This window comes from Stegostoma tigrinum, chromosome 1 (assembly GCF_030684315.1).
Source record: "Stegostoma tigrinum isolate sSteTig4 chromosome 1, sSteTig4.hap1, whole genome shotgun sequence".
NCBI lineage: Eukaryota > Metazoa > Chordata > Chondrichthyes > Orectolobiformes > Stegostomatidae > Stegostoma > Stegostoma tigrinum.
In genome coordinates, this window is record NC_081354.1 from 56,324,011 (window position 1) to 56,347,940 (window position 23,930).

A 23,930-nucleotide genomic window follows, 5' to 3' on the forward strand; every position below is an offset into this window, starting at 1 on the left:
GTCTGCATTATCCTGTTATCTAATCTGAAATCCCAAACACACTATCATAGACTTCTTCTTTCTCATATAAAGGAATCAGAGATGACAGCATCGTCACAAGTGACTTATAATTAATGGAGACTGTAACTTTATGACAGAGAAATAGCAGTGCAATATTTCATTGACAGTGTATGTGCACCCAGAGACAAATCTGTCAGTTGGCAGATTTGCTGACTGGATCCTGAAAGGTGTATTATAGATGCAGATCTCCAGTATGCATAAGTACCCAAACATTTTGCAAACACTGCACTGCATTAATCATTTTCGCTTGCCCAGACTAATAATATTTGTTGTCCATCTACACAAAATAATCTGCTCATTGCAATTACCCTAAAAGGCACATTTGGCTTTTCTTTCTGATAATTACAAGTACAACAATATTCATCACTTATGTAATAATTAATCATCAAATCCATTATTTTTCAGAAATAGCTATAGTTAATAAAAATGCTAATAGCCAAATCAAAACAACTGCCAACCATAATTACCTCAAAAAGATGTACTTTTAGTTTTAACCTCAATGCAATTTGGGTCATCGTAATTACAATGAAGCTACATTCCTCAATAACCACTTTACTCATTGCAGGACCACATGTAGAAAATAGTGCTGCTGATTTGTTTAAAGCAACAAAGTAATGAAAATTTCATCGCAGTGGTGTTAAGTAACAGATCACCCGTCAAGTATCCAAACAGTGGAATGTGCTTTTAGGAACTAATGTTTTCTTTTTAGTGATCCTGTTACAGAATCAAACAACTTTTGGTGGATTGCTGTAACAGAATGAACAAGGTGGGTGAATACCACTCACACAGTACAAAGACACATCTGCACTATAACCAATATGTTCAGTTGTTTAAAACTCATAAATGTTATCTTTCATTTTCTGGAATAGATTTTCCAAGAATGCTCGGATCAGTGGGAACAGGTTAGCAAGTCAGTAATGCTACCAAAAGATAAGCACACAATTCAGAATTACAATGATGGCCAGTACTGGAGGTTGCAGATGCTTAAATTCACTTCTTATAGGATGGCTACTTTCAGTGGAACTCAGGAAAGCCAGGAAAGTGTTAGTAGGAACTACAGATGCTTGATAATCTGAGATAACAAGGTATAGAGCTGGATGAACACAGCAGGCCAAGCAGCATCAGAGGAGCCGTTTTGGGCCTAGACTCTTCTGCATAAAAATTTCTGAAGAAGGGTCTAGGCCCGAAACGTCAGTCCTCCTGCTCCTTCGATGTTGCGTGGCCTGCTGTGTTCATCCAACTCTACACCTTGTTATCGCAAAGCCTCCAGTGAATTGTTTTTGTTTCTCTATATGTGGCTGCTCATGACAGCAAGGAAGCTCAACTTCAGATTGCAATGAATGACAGTCAGAATATACAGTATTCATTGCTAGATTTTTATACTTGTTTTCTTTGTACAAATTAATGTTAAGGCTCCTTGACCTGTCCGTCTTCCCTGGACTGACCTATGCCCTCCCTACCTCCCCACCTATACTCTCTCCACCTATCTTCTTTTCTCTCCATCTTCGGTCCGCCTCCCCCTCCCTATTTATTCCAGTTCTCTCTCCCCATCCCCCTCTCTAATGAAGGGTCTAGGCCCGAAACGTCAGCTTTTGTGCTCCTGAGATGCTACTTGGCCTGCTGTGTTCATCCAGCCTCACATTTTATTATCTTGGAATTCTCCAGCATCTGCAGTTCCCATTATCTCTAACGTTAAGGCTACTTGTTTCACCAATCACAAAATCCTCCGGTGCATCTATCAGCTCCTCACCATGACTGAGGACAAGGAAACACTTCCTGAGGTGCAGCTTTTCATCCTTGACCAGACATCTGTGAAATACTGGCGCAGTTATGATATTTTATCACTGATTATCTTTCCTGCTTGCTGCCCTGCACTTTGCAAAATCCAGAGATGTAGGTGAAATTAGAAATCCAATAGGCAGAAATTAATGTGGAAAGCTCATTTAAACAGGCAGAAAGATAATATGTGGGGCTCCTACATCTTCCCACCACTGCCCCTATTATTATTGTGGCATGATGCCAATGAATGCCCCTCTATCCAATTGAGGCATCTAGGTAGGCAGCTAATGTCTACTTAAGGGCCTGATGTTGCCACAACCGGGCATGGCAGTCATCATGTATGAAGCACAAAATGCAAGCCCTAGCATATTTGATTGCAGGCTTCTGGGGTGGAGTGTGGAGGAGGTAGAGGGTTGGTTGACAACCTTTGCAAAGGCGTTCAGCACCTGATCAAGAAGCAGCAGGTTAGATGTTGCTGAGAACTACCACATGCCCTGTTGTGCAGTGCATTTGGAACTATTAACCACCTTGTTGTGATGTTACAGAGTGACACATCTTGTTTTCAGCAGCAGCAGCAGCGTGAGTCAGAGTGCAGACGGGAAGGTAAGGTTGTTATTTTTCTCCAATATAACAACTTATCTCGTGCAGCAGAGGCCCTCTTGTTCTCAGCAGCGGGTGTGTGGACAGAATGCGAGCCAGGAAGGAACTGATATATTCGGGCATTGGCTAAACCCAAAACACAAAACACGACATGTGTAGTGTCGCCCACCCATCATCCTCCTCCTCTAACTAAATAAAAAGACTGTGTGAAGGGTCGGTTAGGTAAGGCTTTTTTTTATTTTTCTGGAAACCTAGAGCAGAGGGAATGGAAGCTAGGGAAGTTGCATGTTCCTCTTGCAGGATGTGGGAGATAAGGGTCACTGCTGGTGTCCCCTCTGACCTCACCTGTGAGAGATGCCGCCAACTCCAGCTCCTCAAAAACTGTGTTAGGGAACTGGAGCTGGAGCTGGATGAACTCTGGATCATTCGGGACGCTGAGGGGGTGATAGACAGGAGCTATAAGGAGATGTTCACACCCAAGGTACAGGAAAAAGGTAGCTGGGTGACTGTCAGGAAGGGGAAAGGGAATAAGCAGACAGTGCAGGGATCTCTGTGGCCATTCCCCTCAATAATAAGTATACCGTTTGGATACTACTGGGGGGAACCTACCAGGGGAAGGCAATAGTCTTCCCCTGTCTCAGGGGAAGGACAGGTCTCTGGCACTGAGCCTGGTCCTGTAGCACAGAAGGGAAGCAAAGAACAGGAGAGCAATTGTAGGGGTGATTCAATATTAAGAGGCACAGACAGGCAGGTCTGTGGACGCGAATGAGATGAACAGATGGTATGTTGCCTCTGGGTGCCAGGGTCTGTGATATCTCGGATCGTGTCGTCAAGATCCTTAAGGGAGAGGGTGATCAACCAGCAGTCATGGTACACATCAGTACCAATGACATAGGGAGGAAAAGGGCAGAGAATGTGAAAAACAAGTACAGTGAGTTAGGTTGGAAGCTGAAGTCCAGGACAAACAGGGTAGTTTTCTCTAGATTACTACCAGTGCCACATGATAACGAGTTAAGAAATAGGGAGAGAGTGCAGCTAAACATGTGGCTACAGGGCTTCCATGATTTGGATAATTGGTGCACATTCTGGGGAAGGTGGGACCTGTACAGTAAGGACAGATTGCACCTGAACCAGAAGGGCACAAATATCCTGGGAGGGAGGTTTGCTCGAGCTACACAGGAGGTTTAAATTAAATTGGCAGGGAGTGGAGAACCAGATTTATAATTCAGAGGACGAGGTATCCAGCCTTCTAACAGATACAACAGGGGTGAGGTTGTTTAGAAAGAAATGCAGTCGATGGAGCGTAATTGTGGGCACAGAGATAGTTTGAGGTGTGTGTACTTCAATGCTAGAAGTATCAGAAATAAGGTGAATGAACTTAGAGCATGGGTCAGTACATGGAACTACGATGTTGTGGCCATTACAGAAACTTGGGTAACTCAGGGACAGGAATGGTTGCTGGGATTTCTGGGATATAGATGCTTTAAAAGAAATAGGGAGGGTGGTAAAAGAGGCAGGGGTGTGGCATTGCTAGTCTGGGCGAGTATAGCAGCTACTGAAAGGCAGTTTGAGAATGATATGTCTACAGAGTCAGTTTGGGTTGAGGTCCAGAACAAGAAAGGAGCAGTCACTTTGTTGGGGTTTTTCTTCTACAGACCCTCTAAAAGTTTCAGAGGAGCGGACTGGGAGGCAGATACTGAAAAGATGCAGAAGTCACAGGGTTGTAGTCATGGGTGACTTCAACTTTCCAAATATTGATTGGAAACCTTTTCTTGTAATAGTTTAGATGAAGCAGATTTTGTCCAGTGCATTCAGGAAGGATTCCTGACACAGTACGTAGATAGACCAACACGAGGAGAGGCCACTTTGGATTTGGTGCTTGGCAATGAACTGCGCCTAGTATTCGACCTGTTGGTAGGAGAACATTTTGGCAGTAGCGATCATAACTCTGTTAATTCTACAATAGTCATGGAAAAGGATAGGTACATACAGCTGGGTAAGAATAGAATAGTACAGAATCCCTACAGGGTGGAAACAGGCCCTTCGGCCACCAAGCCCACACCAAACCTCGGAGCATCCCACCCAGGCCCATCCCCCTATAACCCACCTAATCTACACATCCCTGAACACTACGGGCAATTTAGCATTGCCAAGCCACCTAACCTGCACATCTTTGGACTGTGGGAGGAAACTGGGGCACCCAGAGGAAACACATGCAGACATGGGGAGAATGTGCAAACTCCACAAAGACAGTTGCCCTGTTAATAATTTATAATACGGTTTATAATTGGGGGAAGGGTAATTACAATTCAGTTAGGCAAGAACTGGGTAACACAAATTGGAAACGGATGCTGTCAGGGAAGAGCACCACAGAAATGTGGAGATTGTTTAAGGAATGCATACTGTGTGTGCTTGATATGTTTATCCCTAGCAGGCAGGGAAGATGCAGTTAAGTGAGGGAGCCCTGGTTCTTAAGAGAGGTCAGACGTCTGGTTAAGAGGAAGAAGGATGTTTATAGTATCAGAGATAATGGGAACTGCAGATGCTGGAGATTCCAAGATAATAAAATGTGAGGCTGGATGAACACAGCAGGCCAAGCAGCATCTCAGGAGCACAAAAGCTGACGTTTCGGGCCTAGACCCTTCATCCTCTCTGATGAAGGGTCTAGGCCCGAAACGTCAGCTTTTGTGCTCCTGAGATGCTGCTTGGCCTGCTGTGTTCATCCAGCCTCACATTTTATTATCATAGAAGGATGTTTATGTAAGGTTTAGGAAACAAGGAATGGAAAAGGCTCTACAGGGATACAAGTTATCCAGGAAGGAGCTGAAGAAAGAGCTTAGGAGAGCTATAAGGGGGCAAGAAAACCTTGGCAGATAGGAGCGAGGAAAACTCCAAGCCTTTTTACACATACTTGAGGAATAAGAGAACGACCAGAGAAAGGGTAGGGCCGATAGAGGATTGTAAAGGGAATTTGTGCACAGAGCCGAAAGAGATATGGGAGGTCCTTAATGAATACTTTTCTTCTGTATTCACAAATGAGAGGGACCTGGTTGTAGAGGAGGACAACATGAAACAGGCTAGTAGGCTAGTGGAGGTGGATGTTAGTAAGGAAGATATACTAGGAATTTTGAGTAACTTGAAGATAAAGAAGTCCCCCAGGCTGATGGGATTTATCCAAGGATTCTATGGGAAGCGAGCGAAGAGATCACAGGGCCTTTATCGATGATCTTTTCGTCTTCACTGTGTTCAGGTATAGAGCCGGAAGATTGGAGAGAGGCAAACGTCATTCCCTTGTTCAAAAAAGGGAATAGGGATAACCTCGGAAATTATAGGCCAGTTAGTCTTACATCAGTGGTGGGCAAATTATTGGAAAGGGTTCTGAGAGATAGGATTCATGATCACTTGGAAAGGCAGTTTGATTTGTGATAGTCAGCATGGATTTGAGAGGGATAGATCATGCCTCACAAACCTTATTGAATTCTTTGAAGAGGTGACCAAATACGTGGATGAAGGTGGAGCAGTGGCTGTAGTATACATAGCTTTAAGGAAGGAGTTTGATAAGGTTCCCCATGGTAGGCTCATGCAGAAGGTAAAGAGGTGTGGGATAGGGGAAAATGTGGCAGATTGGATCCAGAATTGGCTGACCCTTAGAAGACAAAGGGTGGCAGTGGGCGGAAAATATTCAACTTGGTGTACCACAAGGATCTGTCCTGTGTCCTCTTCTATTTATGATTTTTGTAAATGATTTGAAGGAGTGGAAGGGTGGATTTGCAAGTTCGCAGACAATACGAACATGGGTCGACTTGTGGATAGTGCGAAGGGCTGTTCTAGGTTACAAAGGGACATTGATAGAATGCAGAGCTGGGCTGAGAAATGGCAGATGGAGTTTAACCCTGAAAAGTGTGAGGTGATTCATTTTGGAAGGACAAGCTTGAAAGCAGAATACAGAGTTACGGGGTTACATGTCCACAGTTCCCTGAAAGCTGCCACCCAGGTAGATAGAGTTGTTAAGAAGGTGTACGGTGTGTTAGCTTTCATTAATACAGGGATTGAGTTCAACAGCCGTGAAGTTACGCTCCAGCTATACAAAAGCCTGGTTCAGCCACATCTGGAGTAGTGTCCAGTTCTTGTCGCCTCATTACCGGAAAGATGGAAAGGCGTTGGAAAAGGTACGGAGGAGATTTACCAGGATGTTGCCTGGAATGGAGGGAAGGTCTTATCAGGAAAGGTTGAGAGAGCCAAGGCTTTTCTGTTTAGAATGTCGAAGGATGAGAGGTGACTTGATAGAGGTGTAGAAAATGATCAGAGGTATAGATAGAGGAGACAACCAGAGACTTTTTCCTAGGGGGGGAGATAGCTATTACAAGGGACCATAGTTTTAAAGTGAGTGGAGGTAGATATTGGGGAGACGTCAGAGGAGGTTCTTTACTCAGAGAGTGGTCAGGACGTGGAATGCATTGCCGGAGTCAGCCTCATTAAGGGCATTTAAGTGGCTATTAGATAGGCATATAGTATGATAGTATAAGGTAGGGGTGGAGGTTAGATTGACCTTAGGATGAGGGTAAGAGTTCGGATCAAAACAACATCGTGGGCCGCAGGGACTGTACTGTTCTATGTTCTATGATCTATATTCTATTGTATGACTATCTCTTTGTGGATGAAGTTACAACAGTCTGGAAGGAACACTCATTAAGGCACACCACAGTAAGACTCTCCAAAAGAAACTCAGAGAACAGGTAGACACAAACAGTGAAGAAGTGAGCTTAGTGATTACCTAATGTTAACTAAGACAGAGCCTGCTCTATTTTACAATGTACGTCATATTTCGTATGAAGTAGAGTAAATTGTGTAAAATTTGAAGAATAAGCCTGAAGACTGGCCTAGACATAAAACATAACAAAAATTCCCTTGCTGCTAACTCTTCTCTCCTACAAACCCCATCCCAATCATCTAATCTCCCTGAAACTGAGCCGCAGAGAGGTGTAAAGCTAGCAGCACTGAACAAACGAAGTGTTGTTGCCTCTGACTAGTCAGAATGTCTCAGCAGGTAGGATACCTTCACTCCTCATTCATGATCTCAGCAAAGGCCTTCTGCTTCCCAGTTAAGTTCCAGATCAGTTTTAGTGAGGCAGGCATTCCCAAAAGGATGTTCTGGGTCTTTCCCTGGTTTTATAGCCAGTGAGAAAGACTCCTATTGTCTCCATTGAATATTGCCCAGTGTTTGGGAAAATTGTGAGAATAGAGATGGGGAGCCTGTAGCTTACTAGTAACCCACGTTTTAAAATAATTTGTTCCAGAAATTTACATTTTACGAAACATTGTATTGGATATTGACAACGAATCCAGAAAAAAATTTTGAAATGGGGCTGATTTAACATTAGCATACAAACATGATAATTAAATTGCTTCATGAAGATAGTGAGAAGCATATTTTGAAAAAAAATTAAGCTGCTGGAGACATTGTGATACAGGAGGAGGTGATTTCACCTAACAAGTTGAATTTCTGTCTATAATATTTGAACTTTAATATTTGTGCTGTGTATCATTAAGGATCTCCAATAAAATTAAATTTCTAAGTTAGGAAGAAAAAAATATAAGGTGCTTAATTTTAATTTGCTATTTTCAATTTTATACTCAAACCAAATTTTAATTTTGATGGATTACTGATTCAATTCAAACCCATATTTATAGTCCATTACTTGTGATTATGATACATGCAAAATTCAGTGGGTGCTGGAGATCTGAAATAAAAGCAGAAAGTGCTGGAAAAATTCAGCTATTTCCTTTACACTGTGCCAATGGTTTGTTGCGTTATGTTCATAGAGATTAAGGTTACAAGTAGAAGCAGAAAATACTAGAGAAACTCAGCTAGTCTCGCAGAATCTGTGGAGAAAGAAAGGGTTTACGTTTCAAGTCCAGTGACTCTTGTGACATTAGGAATGAGCTCCTAAGTACAGTGTTCTATGCAACATATCCCTGGGACAGTGTACAGAATGCAGATATATCACCGATAGCATGCCTAGGATGATTAGCTAATATTTACCTCCACTCTTGTCCTGAATTTCCATGTGAACCAAATCAGGGTCACTGTCAACTCCTGTCACAGACCTGGAACAAGAAATAACCAATAATATTTATCGCCTATGTAAGTGAAGGATCCAAGCGATTAAAATAGATACCAGATATTCCATTCTCTTCATTTGCTCTAAATGCCATGCTTACACTTTAACTCAATTACAATACAGCAAAGAAATTCTGAATTATAAAAGAAAAAAAACCTAAATTTCTTAGAGCAATACATTAGATGTTTGAGATGCTAGTAATTACTGTCAGAGAAAGACTATAGATTTGTTTGTGTATACCAGGTGATTCTAAGTTGGCTGAAAATGTCTGTCCACGATGCTATCATTTGAGCACTCATGTTTAAACCAAATTCATCTATACAAAATAAAGGCAACTTGTTTATTCAAACCAGTCATTACTTTCCTGAAAATAGATCTATTTATTTTAAGTAATTTGAGGTTGTGTGTGCTTTTCAACTTTTCCAACAATGCTATTTTTCTCTGACAAAATTGTCTCTTTCAGGCAAAGACCTAGCAATTTTTAAAAATTAATTAAAATTTGGAATTTTGCACATTATGTTGAAGAAATATATTTTTACACCTAATGATTTTACACATCATTAGCGGAAATCATGCATATTTTACATTTGACGATTATCGTTTAACTGTTAGATCTTTCTGTCACAACATAATTCAGTTCGTAACAGCACCTGTGATGTACATGACACTCGTATATTATTGACTGAACACTAGATGGCCTCCTGTAAGCATATGGTAACAATGATACGAAGTTTTCTTTTTGTGACAATTCACTATTTTTGATGAAATATTCTATAGAGTCTGGAAAGAAAAGCAGCTAGTTATTACCATAGAGATTTCAGTGCTTATTTAGAAAACTCAATTCTTTTTAAAAAATACTGAAATCAATACTGATCAATCTCATTGTATGGTAAATTCCTAATCTCAGTCAGTTTCTAAGGTTTTCTGCTGGAGGTGAGCAAGAAATACTGAACTTACTATACATTTTTCAAAAAGAGAAATGTGGGGAATTTTACACCTTCAGAACATAGTCAGGAGAGGTGTTGAAATTTAAAATATCTAAATCTTGATCCCAATCTGTCTCAAAACTTTCCTTTCGATTTTAACAGAGGCAGTTTAGAAATGGGACACTGCCAGTTCTCAGGGACATTTGATGTATTCGAGTTGTGGCAGAAGTGGTTGGCACAATAATGCCAATGGTCACAAATCTAATGGAGGAGTTACAGACTGTCACACTCAGTAGCAGAAAAGAATGTAACAAAGATAAATACGGAAGATTGTTCAAATTATTTGCCTGAGTATTATTTTTGTTTGTTTCTCCATCTGTCTGCTTTTCTAATGTTTTCTCTTTATCTATCTCTCTATGCCTTTCCATAACATTGTCTGATTTATGCATTGTCCTCAAGTTCTCTTTCATCTTCATTCCTATTTCCCAGCTGATCTGTCGAATGGCTTCCCACACTCTAGAGCCTTCCCTATCAACCTACTTAACTATCTGTCTCTGATGTCGGATCTTGTACATCAAGAACTGGGATTAAAGTGAAACATCAATTTGTTTTCCAGCACAAACATTGCCATTGAGGAAATTTTCCATCTCGGTTCCATTGAGGGTGGGAAATGACAGATGAAAAAATGAGAAATGAAAGAGAAAAGACTGCCAAACTGAACAGTGACCAATAACAAAACTATTTCATGATACCCTCTATTATATTATATATAGAAACACTACTGAACAGACAAACAGCATCCACCCCAGACCCATCTTTCTACTATATCCCTGTAACCTTGCATATCCCATGGTTAATTGCAGATTGTTGGAAAACCTCATCTGGTTCACTAATGTCCTTTAGGTAAGGAAACTGCCATCTTTACCTGGTTTGGCCTACTTGTGATTCCAGACCCACAGCAATGTGGTTGACTCTTACCTATCCTCTGGGCAATTAGGAGTGGGCAATAAATGCTGCCTAGCCAGTGACACCCTCATCCCGTGAATGAATAAAGAAAATAAAATAATCCAGCTAGTCTGCACATTCCTGGACACTACAGGCAACCTGCACGTTTTATATTTGTGAAAGCATTCAATGTTTTTAAGAAGGAGATAGAAGTAGTTCTTAAGGCTAAAGGGTCCAAAGGGTGCGGGACAAAAGCGGGAACAGGGTATTGAATTGGATGATTAGCTATGATCACATTGAATGGTGGAGCAGACCTGAAGGGCCAAATGGCCTACTCCTGTACCTATTTTCTACATTTAGATGCTTCAGGCCTTAAACAACAAAAGATTCAACAAGGCCACTCCACAATCCTTCATGTGTTTTAGTGCCAAATTCCTGAAGAGATTTATAGATCAACAGCCTGACCATTACAATATGGTGCACACATTCTTTTAACCACATTCTGGGGCCCAATCACTAGTTAATTGCTGCACGACAAAAATAAACAGTTTGATACTGATTCTGGGTGAACAGAAAGGTAGGGATGTGATTGTACATTGACGGGTAAAGTCAAAGTCATCAGGAAGATTGTGGGTTGGTGATCATAAGCTTAGTTCATGTGTCTGTGGTGAGGATGGACAGAGATTATGGATTGAGGGTGAGAGTGATGAAGAGTTGGGGAGAAAATGACAGGTTATTGGAGATGGTGGATCAGAAGTGTAATTGTGGGTCAGCAGGAAAGTATGAGGTCAGGGTAGGGAGGTTGTGTAGAGATTGTGGGGAGTTCATGCGTTGTAGGTTTAAAGTAATTGAGGGAAGAAAGTGGAAATCAAACAATCCTGAACAAACCCCTGAAATCTGTTCCTTCTCACAACCCTTCCGTTGTTGAGTTTCCCAAGGCCTGGAAAATTTGACCTGCAGTTGTTAAAATCTTAATGGCTGCTAAAGATCAGAGGAGTGTAGCCCATTAACAGTTTTAGGCAATGGGCCTAGCTCTCAAAACAACTTGGAGCTGCTCTTTTATAGACTGCTTCAATTATTGCTAATGTCCAGATAGTTCACACTCTTCCAGATTCTAATGTCTTGATTTTATAATCTACTCAAGGGTGCACAATTGTAGCTTTTTGGCAGATAGCTACTTTCACTAAGTTGCAACTACCCCTGAGCTCCAGTATTTTTCAGTTGTTCCAAGCAACTAATGTGGGCTCCCTTCACCTCTATTTTCAGCTGTATATGATCATTAGATGTACATGTAAAAGTAATCTATTTGACCTGTTGAGTCTGCTCTGACTCAATGAGATCATGGTCGATTGGCACTGAACTATCAATGCCTTTCATGCAACCTCCTGTCTTAATTGCTTGGAGTCTGCTACCAGAAGAATGTGTGCTGTCTAGCCCATATCTGCATCAGCACTCTACCAGCTCTAAACAGCAACCAAGCTCTCTCAGTAAACATTCCCCAAGATAAATTGACAGCAAAGAATGTGATTAAGTTGTGCACATATTCATGATGACATAGCCTGCTGCAGACTCCTTAACATGACATTTGGGTGTCTGTAAAATGCTTTTCATCTAATTTAGCTCTACGTGCAAGATCTCCAGATATCACATCTCCAGCTGAATAAGCCACCAGCTGTTTTTGCAGCTCCAGATCTTCAATTCTAATTCTATTAAACAAAATGAGTAGCACCTTCTTTAACTTGCAGCTGTTAACCTCTTAAAGCAACATAACCCTAACCTTTTTAAGAGTGCCAGACTTCAAAGGTGCTTCAAATGAATTTATCCCATTTTCTACTGTTGAACATTAACTCCAAATACTAAAATTAGTCAAGAACTATGAAGTATCTATGTCCTATTACAATCTGGAGTGAACTCACATGAGTGAAATGAACATTTGTCTCTATATGTGATAGTGAAGATTAACACCGTTACGCATTGAGACCCATGTTTGGCACCAACAAATGGTACTAAGTCATGAAGTAAGTGAACAAACAGTCGACAGCTGTGACACAGATGCACTTTCTCTGCACTCCCCAAAATGCTGAGTGAGAATGATGCAACTTGTTTTGTCTTGAATATAGCTGTTACCATCCACACAACATTAAACATCAGTCAGGTTTCACTAGTGAAGCTGGCAAGGAACTTTAAAGAACTCAGCCTTTCAACTGGTGACATCAAGTAGCATGCTGATTACCCCAGTGTTGGAGAATTACCATTACAACATGAAAGCTCCCCCCCTCCATAAAGATGTCCATCAGAAGTCTGCTGATAATGGTGGCAACTTCCCTTCATTTGGAAGATTCAGAAAAGGCTGTTACCATCCTTGGGATAAAGAGCTGTCCCTGGTGTGTGATTAGGAGATCTTCACACGTCTGAAAGAATAAGTATCTCACTGTGTGGGTTACATAGAACACCTCTGCCAGCCAGCTGTCTGACAGGGAAAAACAGCCTTCTCTAGCAATACTCCTAGGTGTCAGCGTTTGTAAGTAATTCCTACCCTCCAATTCACTGCTTAATTAACATCAGAATCCATCAAAATCTGAGCCAAAGTATAAACTCAAACTGATGGACATCTGTCTACTATGACAATAAAATGTTAAAAAATTCAACACAGGTAACAATCTATCTTGTCACAAGCATCTAAAACTTCCCAATTAATTTTATGATATCCAATATAAGATTTATCCATTTTATTTATTTAAATTCAGTTTTGTACATGTTTGGTTATGGCTATGGTTTTATTTTCTGTGTAGTCCTGAAATGTGAGAAAAGTTTAATATCAACATTTTCCTTAATGATCTATGTCAAATGCTCCAATGTAAAAATCTGTACACACCCTGACTTCACACAGTTTCAGAAGAGTATAGATTAGATTAGATTCCCTACAGACTTCCCAACAAGTCCACACCGCCTCTTGGAGCATCCCACCCAGGCCCAGCCCCCTATAACTGACACACCCCTGAACACTATGGGCAATTCAGCATGGCCAATCCACCTAGCGTGCACATCCTTGGACTGTGAGGGGAAATCTGAGCACCTGGAGAAAACCCACACAGACACGGGGAGAATGTGCAAACTCCACAAAGACAGTTACCCAAGGCTGGAATTGAACCCGGGTCCCTGGTGCTGTGAGGCTGCAGTGCTAACCACTGAGCCACTGTGCCACCGTTCATTATTTAAAATGAACTTTGAGATCAGGACTAAAGCCAATGGCACTGGTAATGCTACTGCTTACTTCATTTGCAGGTGATCCAAAAAAGGTGCACTGCATGCAACTCTCATCTCAAAACCATATTACACTGAAATGAGTGGGGATTTTCAAGTAACAGAAGTTGATATGTTTGCAGTATTATAAATATTCCCGAATTTCCTTTGGTGCTCTCCAAAGCAGCTGCTCTAATTTGGATGGAAAGTCAATGGGCACTCAAAAAGTACATTGTGAATTTCTAATGACTAGAGCAGGAGGACTAAGCAGTAGATCAGCATCGCTTTGAAGCAGACTGGGTAGAACTTGCAGTGTCAATATCATTTTGAAGCAGACGGGGAGGAGCATGCAGTGTCAATATCACTGTGAAGCAGCCTAGGAGGAGCGTGCAGTGTCAGTATCACTGTGAAGCAGACTAGGAGGAGCGTGCAGTGTCAGTATCACTGTGAAACAGACTAAGAGGAGTGCGTAGTGTCAGTATCACTGTGAAACAGACTAGGAGGAGCGTGCAGTGTCAGTATCACTGTGAAACAGACTAAGAGGAGCGTGTAGTGTCAGTATCGCTGTGAAACAGACTAAGAGGAGCGTGTAGTGTCAGTATCACTGTGAAGCAGACTAGGAGGAGCTGCAGTGTCAGTATCACTGTGAAACAGACTAGGAGGAGCGTGCAGTGTCAGTATCACTGTGATAGGAGGAACATGCAGTGTTAATATCACTGTGAAACAGATCGGCAAGAATGTACAATGTCTCTAATTTGATATTTAAATCATGTCACATCTGAGAAGACATTTTTAACAACATTTCCTCAAGGGTCTATGATTGTTTTTGCCCCGTATGTGGCCAACATGATTCCCCTGCATTACCCTGCCTTTCACCTGACAACAAACTGGCTACCTTGTGAAACTTAGGCCAGAGTTAAGGAACTCCTTTCCTGGGAACCCCAACCACATTGTGAACTCCTCCTGATGTGTGGAATCATGTTTCAGACAAGTGAAATGGAAGACAAATGCATAGTTCAAATCCGAATCCTGGCCTACTCACTTCATTATCCATCTACCACAAGTTTGGCCAAATTACTCTGAGATTACCCAAGAAAATGTATAGATTTTCACAGCCATAAAATTTGTAAAAACAGGTCATTTCAGCCATCAGGACTATCTATTCCACCAGTCAGCACAATCACTGACAATAGACAGCAGGCTTTTATAACTAAACCCCGTGAGTTAAGAAAAAATGCTTTTGCAACTCTTACTTTGAAGTCCAGGTTAAATTTCAGTTTAGCACTTTCAGTATTTATTATGATACTTGCTGGAAAAACTTACATAGAAGTAAAAATCTCAAGAATTCCGGAAAAAGAGACAATTGCTTCTATTGTTGCTTGGATACACTGTATAGGGTGCTATATTTCAGAACATTCAATGTTTTCACGCACAATAATGGAAATTATATCTCCAAATAAATCACGTGAATCTCACCAATAAAATCGCTCCTTTGTTACTCGTTCCTGCAGTAACTCCCATTTCTTGCCAAGATCAGTGGAAAAATAAAGCTAGAAATAAAGAAAAAAACAGATATATTATCTGGTTTCAGCAGAATAGCTGCATAACAATACATGCTGGTACTGTAGATTACATACTGATACATGACACTAATATGTCCTTTGACACCAGAGAACTCCTCTTTGTCATCGTGCACCACTATTAGCTTCAGTCTTTAATCTACATGCCGGCATTGTCGACAGACCCTTCCCAAGGAAAACACTTAAAGCTTCTTTATCACACAAGGAAAAGCATCTGGCATTATCACTGATGTCATATTCAATGTATTCCACAGTGTCATTGACAAAAGTTAAACTTAGACAGGTGAACGGCACAGATGGTGGTAAATTCAGGCTTATTCGGTGATCCTGAATACATGGGGGTTGCACCTGTAGGAAGTGACAGATGTGCACACACTATTTCTCACAATGTAATCCTCACTGGATGCATGGTTTCGGTGAATCACCCAGAATTATCTTCACAGAATTATCATTTCCACTTAGATCTAAGAAAAAACATTCTTGATGCTGTTTCTTTGTCCTCTGACAGCACCTTGTAACTTAACTCTTCAAATATCACAAACGGATTTTGTTACTTTCCAGTCAAGTGGATTATTCAGATGAGGCTGATTTGCAGGCCTGGCCTTTTTAGCAAAGCGTTAAAAATTAATTTGGTCTCCTTTAAAAAAATGAACATGGTGAAAAAAGAAAAAGATGACAAGCTTAAAATGTATTATCTCATTTGTATCTTATATTGGAAAAGTAAGCTATGAATGATAAGTGAAAAAAATGTCAGCCAAACAGGAAAATATAATAAAAGGGTACAAATCAGGATGGTATGACAAACAGAATTTTTACTCATTGGAGTTAAAATTCAAGACAGCAAAATATTTTTCACTTCCCTGTACTTGTCGAATTGCTCCAAAACACATTATAGATTTGGTCCAAACACAAACAAAGGGCTACATTTTTGGAGGTGAGGTGAGAATGGCTTCCCTTGATATTAAAGCAACTTTTGACTCAGTGTGGCATCAGCAAAATTGATGAATGAGGGGAGAAATTTTCCACTGATGGGAGTCATATCAAGCACAAAGGAAAAGGCTTGGGATTGGTGGAGGCCAAACATTTCAGGCACAGATATTCTTCAGGGTAGTGCTACAGTCTTGAACCATTTTCAGTTGCTTCCGTAATCTTCCTTCATCATGAGGTCAGAAATTGGGTTGTTTGCTGTCGATTGCACAGTCTTCAGTTCTAACTGCAACTTTTTAGTGAATGAGGCGGTCCATGCTCACACACAGAAAAGGTCTGCACTTCCAACAGTATTATAATGATGGAATAACCTGAAATCAATACTCTAGAGGTTAGCCCGATCATCCATACAAGTACTATATCTAAAAAAGGAGATCTGAGGCTGGGTATTCTGTGGATATGATTTCACCTTGTGATTCCCCGAAGCCCTTCAAAGAACTGGAATGTGCAAGTCGGAGTGTTATGGAATAACTCACCACTTGTCTAGGTGGGTGCAGCTATGACAAAACTCAAGGACTTAAACACCATCCAGGACAAAGCTGCAACCTTGACAGGCAGCTCATCTGCCTCTTTAAACACTGACCCTCTCCACCACTTGTACATAGCACATATTAATTACAAGGCACACTCCAGTAACTCACCAAGACACCTACAACACCACCTTCTAAACGTACAACCTCTGCCATCTAGAGCAACAAGATCAGCAGATGTATGCAAACACTTACACATGCCAGCTCCCCTCCAAATCACATACCATCCTGACTTGCAAATGTATTATTACTCCTTCATTGTCATTGTGGATGTATCTATATCAGATGGACAGCAAAGGTTCATCATTATCTTCCCACAGGCAACAGGTAATAAAACAACTTGCAACCTTGTTGATGAAGCTCACATTCCAGAAATGAATTTTAAAAAAGTTTTTAGAACAGAGAAAAGAGAGAAGATGAGGACATTGATGGATCAGGTTACAGAAGAAGGGTAACAACAAAGGCCAACAAAATATTTAGCTCATTATGATGCTGGCAAAAAGACCACAATCAGCATTAAGTGTGCAAGAGGCCAGCGTCACAAGGTTACACACAAAGCTGGGAAACCATTCTTTCCAGCGTGGTGAGGTGGTCAACTCTAGTTACATATCTACCAGATTTACCCTAAAGAAGTCAATCATGTTGGCCAATCAATCAGAGAAAGGCCAGCCATGTATGTGAGGGAAAGAGACAGAGAAAGAGACAAATAGATCAATCACAGCTTCTGTCTCTCCCATGTTCTTTACTCCACCTTATCCAATCACAGGTTGTCTCTCACTCTTGCTGCACCTCAAAAGACATTAATATGTGTCCATGATCTGTGGTATTGAGCTGGCATATCTTGCTAAAACATCAAGCAATCTTACAGACCAAACTGGAATACACTGATGGTTCCACTTCAGAGAGACTCCAGGAATACAACTGAAGTTCTAGATACTCCCAAAGAGGTTTGAGACAAAAAAAAATCACTGCAGATGCTGGAATCCAAGGTGGACAAACTGGAGGCTTGAAAAACACAGCAAGCCAGGCAGCATTTGGAGGAAAGGAGAAGTCAACATTTTAAGTATTACCCTTTTTCAGCACGGGATATGGGGCTAGGGGGAGCTGCAGATAAACAGAGGGGTGGAGGGCAGCAGAATGTTGGTGATAGGTGGACACCAGTAGTGGGTATGACCTGGTAGGTCAATTGGGGGGTTGAATTTGGTTGGGAGCTGGAATGGAAGGGAGGAGGTGGTAAGTGGAATGAAAAGGAGGAGGCAGGGTTAGAATGGGAGCCTAGGTGGGAAGGTTATTTGAAATTAGAGAACTCAATGTTAAGTCATCCAGGCTGTAGGGTACCCAGGCAGAAGATAAGGTGTTGTTCTTCAAATTTGAGTTCTAATACACTGTGACACTGGAAGAGGCCGATAATGGACATGTTGGACGGGGAGTCAGGCAGGGAGTTGAAATGGACGGTGATCAGGAGTTTAGGCTGGCCATTTCAGGCTGTGCAACGATGCTTGGCGAGACAGTAGCCTAGTGTGCAACTGGTCTCACCAATGTAGAGAGGACCACATCGGGAGCACCGGATGCAGTAGACTAGGTTCCAGGAGATGCAAGTGAAGCTCTGTCTCACCTGGAAGGGCTATTTAGGGCTCTGGATGGAGGTGAGGGAGGTAGTGTGCGCTTGGGTGTTGCATCTTTTACGGTTACAGGAGAAGTTACCGGGCGGGTTTTCAGTGGTTGGTGGGGAGTGTGGCGTGACCTCAGGTATGGCGACGGGAATGGTCCTTACGGAAGGTAGACAGGGATAGGAGTGGAAGATGTTCCAGGTGGTGGGGTTGGCAGAAGTGTTTGAGGATGATACGTTGGATGTGGAGACTGGTGGGGTAGAAAGTAAGGACAGGGATTCATTATGTTTATGTTTGGGGGGGTTTTACAGCTGAGGAGCGGGGAATAGAGGAGGCATGGTGGAGAGCTGTCTAGATGACAGATTGGGGGGAAAGAACGTTGCCTGAAATAGGAAGACATCCAGGATGTTTGGGAGTGGAACATCTCCTTATCAGGGCAGAAGTGACAGAGGTTGAGGAATTAGGAAAACAGGATGGAGTTTCTTGCAGGATACAGGGTGGGAGGAGGTGTAGTCTCGGTAGCTGTGGGAATCTGTGGGTTTATAGTAAATGTCAGTCTGTAAACTGTCACTAGAAATGGAAACAGTGACGTCAAGAAAGGGGAGGGAGGTGTCTGAGGTAGACCAACTGAATTTGAGGGTGGGGTGCAAGCTGTTAGTGAAGTCAATGAACAGTTCCAGTTCAGCCTGGGTACAGGATGCAGCCCTGATGCAGTTATCATCGTAACAGCTGAAGAGTTGGGAAATAGTACTGGTGTCTGTACTGAAGAGTGACTGTTTGATATAACCGACAAAGAGACAGGCATAGGTGGGCCCACGCAAGTGGCCACGGCCACTTCCTGGATTTAGAGAAAGTGGGAAGAATTGAGGAAACGTTATTGTGGGTGAGGACTAATTCGGCTAGGCAGAGGAGGGTACTGGTGGGACGGGTTGGGGAACTGGATGGTCTGTTGGAGAGGGAAAAACTGAGGGCCTGCAGGCTACCCACATGGGTTAGGGACATGTTCAGGGATTGCATATCCATAATAAAGATGAAGTGCTGGGGGGCAGGAAACTGGAAGTTTCTGAAGAGTTGGAGGGCATAGTTTATGTCCCAGATGTAGGCGGAAAGTGCCTGGACCAAGGGGGAGGGAATGGAGTCAAGGTAGGAAGAGATGAGTTCAGTGGGGCAGGAGGCAATGGGTCAGCTGGCATAGTTGGGCTTGTGGGTCTTGGGGAGCAGGTAGAAGTGAACAGTGCAGGACCGGGAGTCTGTAAGGCCGGAGGCGGTAGAGGGGAGATCACCAGAGGTGATGAGGCCATGGACAGTGTGGGAGATGGTGACTTGATGGGCCATGGTTAAGGGGGCGGTAGGGCGTGGTGTCAGAGAGTTGGCATTCGGCCTTTGCAATATAGAGGTCTATCCTCCAGACTACCATACCACCGCCCGCTCTTTATCAGCGGGTTTGATAGTGTAAAGGGGATTGGTGTGGAAAATGTGCAGCGTTGCACACTCAGAGGACGGTGAGGTTGGAGCGGGTGAGGGGGGTGTGGATAAATCAAGGTGGTTGCTGTCATGTTGACAGTTCGCAATGAAGAGGCCCAGAGTGGGTAACAGGCTGCGAAGGGGTATCCAAGTGGAAGAGGAAGGTTGGAGGCAGGAGAAGGGGTCCCCAGAGGGTGGCTGGGAGTCTTTATTGAAGAAAAAGACATGGTGGAGTCAGCAGAGGTAGAGCTCCATGTTGCAGCAGGCACGGAACATGGTGGGGGCGGAAGGGCACAAACATGACAACTTTACTGACGACAGACCATTTGGCCTCAGATTTCAAGGCGGGGGGGAATGATGAATATGCAGCAAGGTTCAAGCGTAGGGTTTCGGGGATTTCTTGAGAAGGCTGAAGGAGGGGAAGGAGGAAAGAGTGATAGTATGTGATGGGTGAGAGTTGGACGTGGTCTGGTGGGGAGCGGGAAGTGGTTGTGGGAGGGAGAGGAGAGTGGGAGGGGGGTAGGCTGGTGAGTGGGATGGAGGATTAGATGGGGGAGGGGTGTGAGAGAGATGGGATAGAGAGTTGGGAGGAGAGGTGAAGGTGGAGGAGATTAGACTCTCCTCAGTTCAGGGGGCTTGGTGACAGGATACAGGCCACTGTGCAGTATTTGTTACCATTCTTTTTACGATGGCATGGGTCTCATTCTATGCACTTAGTGCCCACTTGTGCATTGCAAATGATAATAATTATCATAGAATAGCCCTTGTTGCCTTTGCTTTGCCATGTGATTAAAATGCAGCGGCCCAACGTACTTTCACATTATGAAGACATTGTCATGACTGCTGCGAGAATTCCGGCAGTGACCACATGATGTGTTGCCTATGGGTTTCACAACAGCTGGAGCTTGAGGGAATAATATCTCATTTGGCTCTGATACATGGTAGAGTTACCATGTGCAGGCAGTTAATGGAACCCAGCAACTTGGGTAAACGGGCAAATCTCAAGAAATTGCAAGGTGATTCCTTCTGTTTCTCTCTGGAAAGAGAAAATAACATTATTTTAGGTCTGACTAAATAGAGAGCTTCACAGTGTTCCTTATCAATGGTGAATGGCAACCTGTGATAAATTGCTAATATCATCAGCAACCTAGAAGAAACAAATTTGAATAGTCACAATCATTTTCAAAGTCATTGGCATGGCTGAACTTGCCCTCCACTGAGATTGAAGTCATGGCTACAGTAGTTGGCAGATTTTTGCAAGATCTCTCTACTGAACTGCAGAGATCTCAAACATTTTTTCACATTGCAGTTCAAGTAAGAAAATTGTTCCCTGAGCTCTCTGGGTCAATAAAGCTTTCTCTATTTCACTTCCACCCTGCTCCTGCACCCCTCCCCCGCCATCCCCAAATCCTCCTTCCTCTTCTAACATTAATCTATCTCTCTCAAACACACAGACACAAAATAGTGGGCTTTGATCATCACTATGAGCAATGTATTGGACAGTTTTGCTGGGTTTGTAACAGGCAGTTCAAGCTTCCTACAATGTACACTGTGACAACGTTTATCCAGTGCGTAAAGGAAAAATAGAAATGTTGCTGTGAAGAGAGGAATGTGCAAAGACGTGACTATGTCATCAAATCTCAATGACATCTGCTGCTGAGAAAATGATGTTTGTTTACAACTTAAAAAGAAACAAAAGTAAACACATTAGTCTTTGGTACAAAATGAACCTATGGTACCTGCTGCTACAGAAGCTGTCTCGAGTGACAATAATTAGGCAGAACTTGCAGAAAAGGCTGTTAACTGTGCTAGAACTAGGCTATAGCCTGACAACATACAAACCAATATCCCTGTGGGTTAGTTTCAAACACAGCAGGAGAGCAAAAATATAAAGATCCCATGCAACGGTGAGACTCAAAAGACTATAGAATCTTCTGGCTACATACTGGATAAGATATGTCACTTTTCTAAGTTTGCACTGAATTCCCAGCTCGAGTACTGGGAGTTATGTTTGCCAACTCCGGCTGAACACATTTTTGGATTTCATCACGTAACTTTTTGTCTTCAGTTACCAAATGTCATCTTCCCAGTATTAGTCACCAAGTCCTTTATCCTTGCAGGTCACCATCTTCTCTTGCCAAGTGGAAATAGACCCTTCATTTCTCAACTGGATACTTCTTGATATTAAACAGCTATTTTCTCCATTTTCAATACTTAATAGTCACGAAACAAAAGTGTATAAAGAACAGCAGATGTTTTTTAAGTGTTAGCAGCAGTGTCCTAGAGATTAAGCTTAATTCCTGAGCATTCCAGGACAACTCTAAATGGGTAACAACCCCAGTAAGAGTTTGCATTGTTTTTGCACCGTAGCACAATTGATTTATCACATGTGCACACTTACCCAGCCCTCCTTACTGTACACAAGTAACTTATCTTCCTCTTTCGGGTGAAAAACCAATGTCTCGAGAGAGAAGAAAATCTGCTGTTTCTGAAAGGTGGCTCCCTCATCTGTGCTCACAAAAAGACTCTGATCACGATCGTTCATTGATGAGCTGACAAGGATTACCTTAAGTTTAAAAAGAAGAGAAACCTGGTCATTTTATTGTATCAATAAAAATTGTCTCTTCAGTAAAGAGTAATTTTCAAACTTTGTAGCATTCTATCATGGGGAGCCTCAGCACTGCAACAGCATTTTGGAAGTTAGGAATATACCATGCATGTGTTTCCAACCAATAATGCCAGCAAATCATTTGAAACAGAACATCTGGCTTTCCGATATATGTCACCAGAGGATAAGGTTCTACAACAGTCAAAATGCTGCCCTATGCAGCAATCTAATGTGGTGCTTTGCAGTGTAGTCCAGGCCTTTTATGTATTCAGAGAATGTTAGAAGGCAAGGAACATGGGATGAAAACAAGAAAAACTTGTATATGGATCATGCTGTTAACTTAGCAAAAATATTCCAAGATGTAATTTGGGAGCAATTATCAAGCTAAGTAGGTGTACAAAGGCTTGGTCAAAGGGGTAGTTTTAAACATACTCCTTGAAGGAGAAGGTAGAGGTTATTTGGCAGGGAGATTTAAGTAAGGAATGCTGGAGCTTAGGGTTCAGACAGCTAAGGGCATGCCCAACAATAGTGGGGAAAAGAAAATCCAGGATGTATAGGAAGCCAGAATTCAGGAATAGACATATCTCAAAGAGGTTGAGATTCTGAAAGCAAGAATGAACGCTTAAAAATCAGGTGGGAGCCCTGTAAATCAGCAAATGAAGGGGATGATGTGTGAATAGGACTTGGTGCAAGGTTATAAATTGGTATCAGAGCTTTGGTGAGTTTAAGATTACAGGTACCCGGTTGCGGGGGTGGGGGGCGCGATTCCTGGCAGGCAAGTGTTAAAAGATGCAAGTCCAAAGCTAACACTAACTTGAGTTTGTGGCGTCACTTCTCTATTTTGCGCATCTACTTGAGTCAATAAACACTTGAGATAAAAGAACAGCCTGCAGATCCATTCTTAGATTCACATCAAAGCAGTTCCAAAACTAGTACTAGCAACTCACTTTCTGCTCAATTATAACCCATTCTAAACTCATTCTTTCCCAGCCTACATGGAAACTATGTTGACACAGTACTCATTAAATTCTAATATAAGGACAGGTAAAATTTGGTACTCAGCATGAGTCTTGATCTTGTAGTCCTCCATAGTCAGCGATCAGAAGGTTAGTGAGAAAAAACAAGAGAGATGCTACAAATGCATACTGTTGCTGGCAATGGGTATGTGTAAAATTAATAGGCCAGGATTGAGATCATCTTTCATTGGGGCAACATCACCTCATTCGTGATGGTCTTCCAAAACTGAATAGTTCACAAATAGTTCACTACCTAGGGTCAGACACTGATGAAGTATGTGAGGTTGGCATCATATCTCAGCAAAAGGCAGCATCTTAAATGCAGGATGAGCACATCCAAGTTAAATGTATTATCCTGAAATTTCAGTGAAGTCCTCCCAATCTCCCTCCACAAATACAGTGGAAGATTTTATTAATCTTCTTCCAAAGTGACGGCAAGAGACTTGAACAATCTATGTAG

The 23,930-nt window shown here is 42.2% G+C and overlaps 1 protein-coding gene across 4 annotated transcripts in view; it reads right to left on the bottom strand.

The window, feature by feature from the left end:
* The window catches only part of sorcs2 (sortilin-related VPS10 domain containing receptor 2), a 569,963-nt gene that overhangs the window by 136,995 nt on the left and 409,038 nt on the right, over nucleotides 1–23,930 (bottom strand). For all 4 annotated transcript variants that reach the window (XM_048531558.2, XM_048531550.2, XM_048531562.2 and 1 more), the window contains 3 exons: nucleotides 22,248–22,412; nucleotides 15,152–15,225; nucleotides 8,483–8,547 (listed from right to left, as the gene is read on the bottom strand). In XM_048531558.2, the coding sequence (XP_048387515.1) occupies nucleotides 8,483–8,547; nucleotides 15,152–15,225; nucleotides 22,248–22,412 (304 nt within the window). The remainder of the gene's footprint in view (nucleotides 1–8,482; nucleotides 8,548–15,151; nucleotides 15,226–22,247; nucleotides 22,413–23,930) is intronic.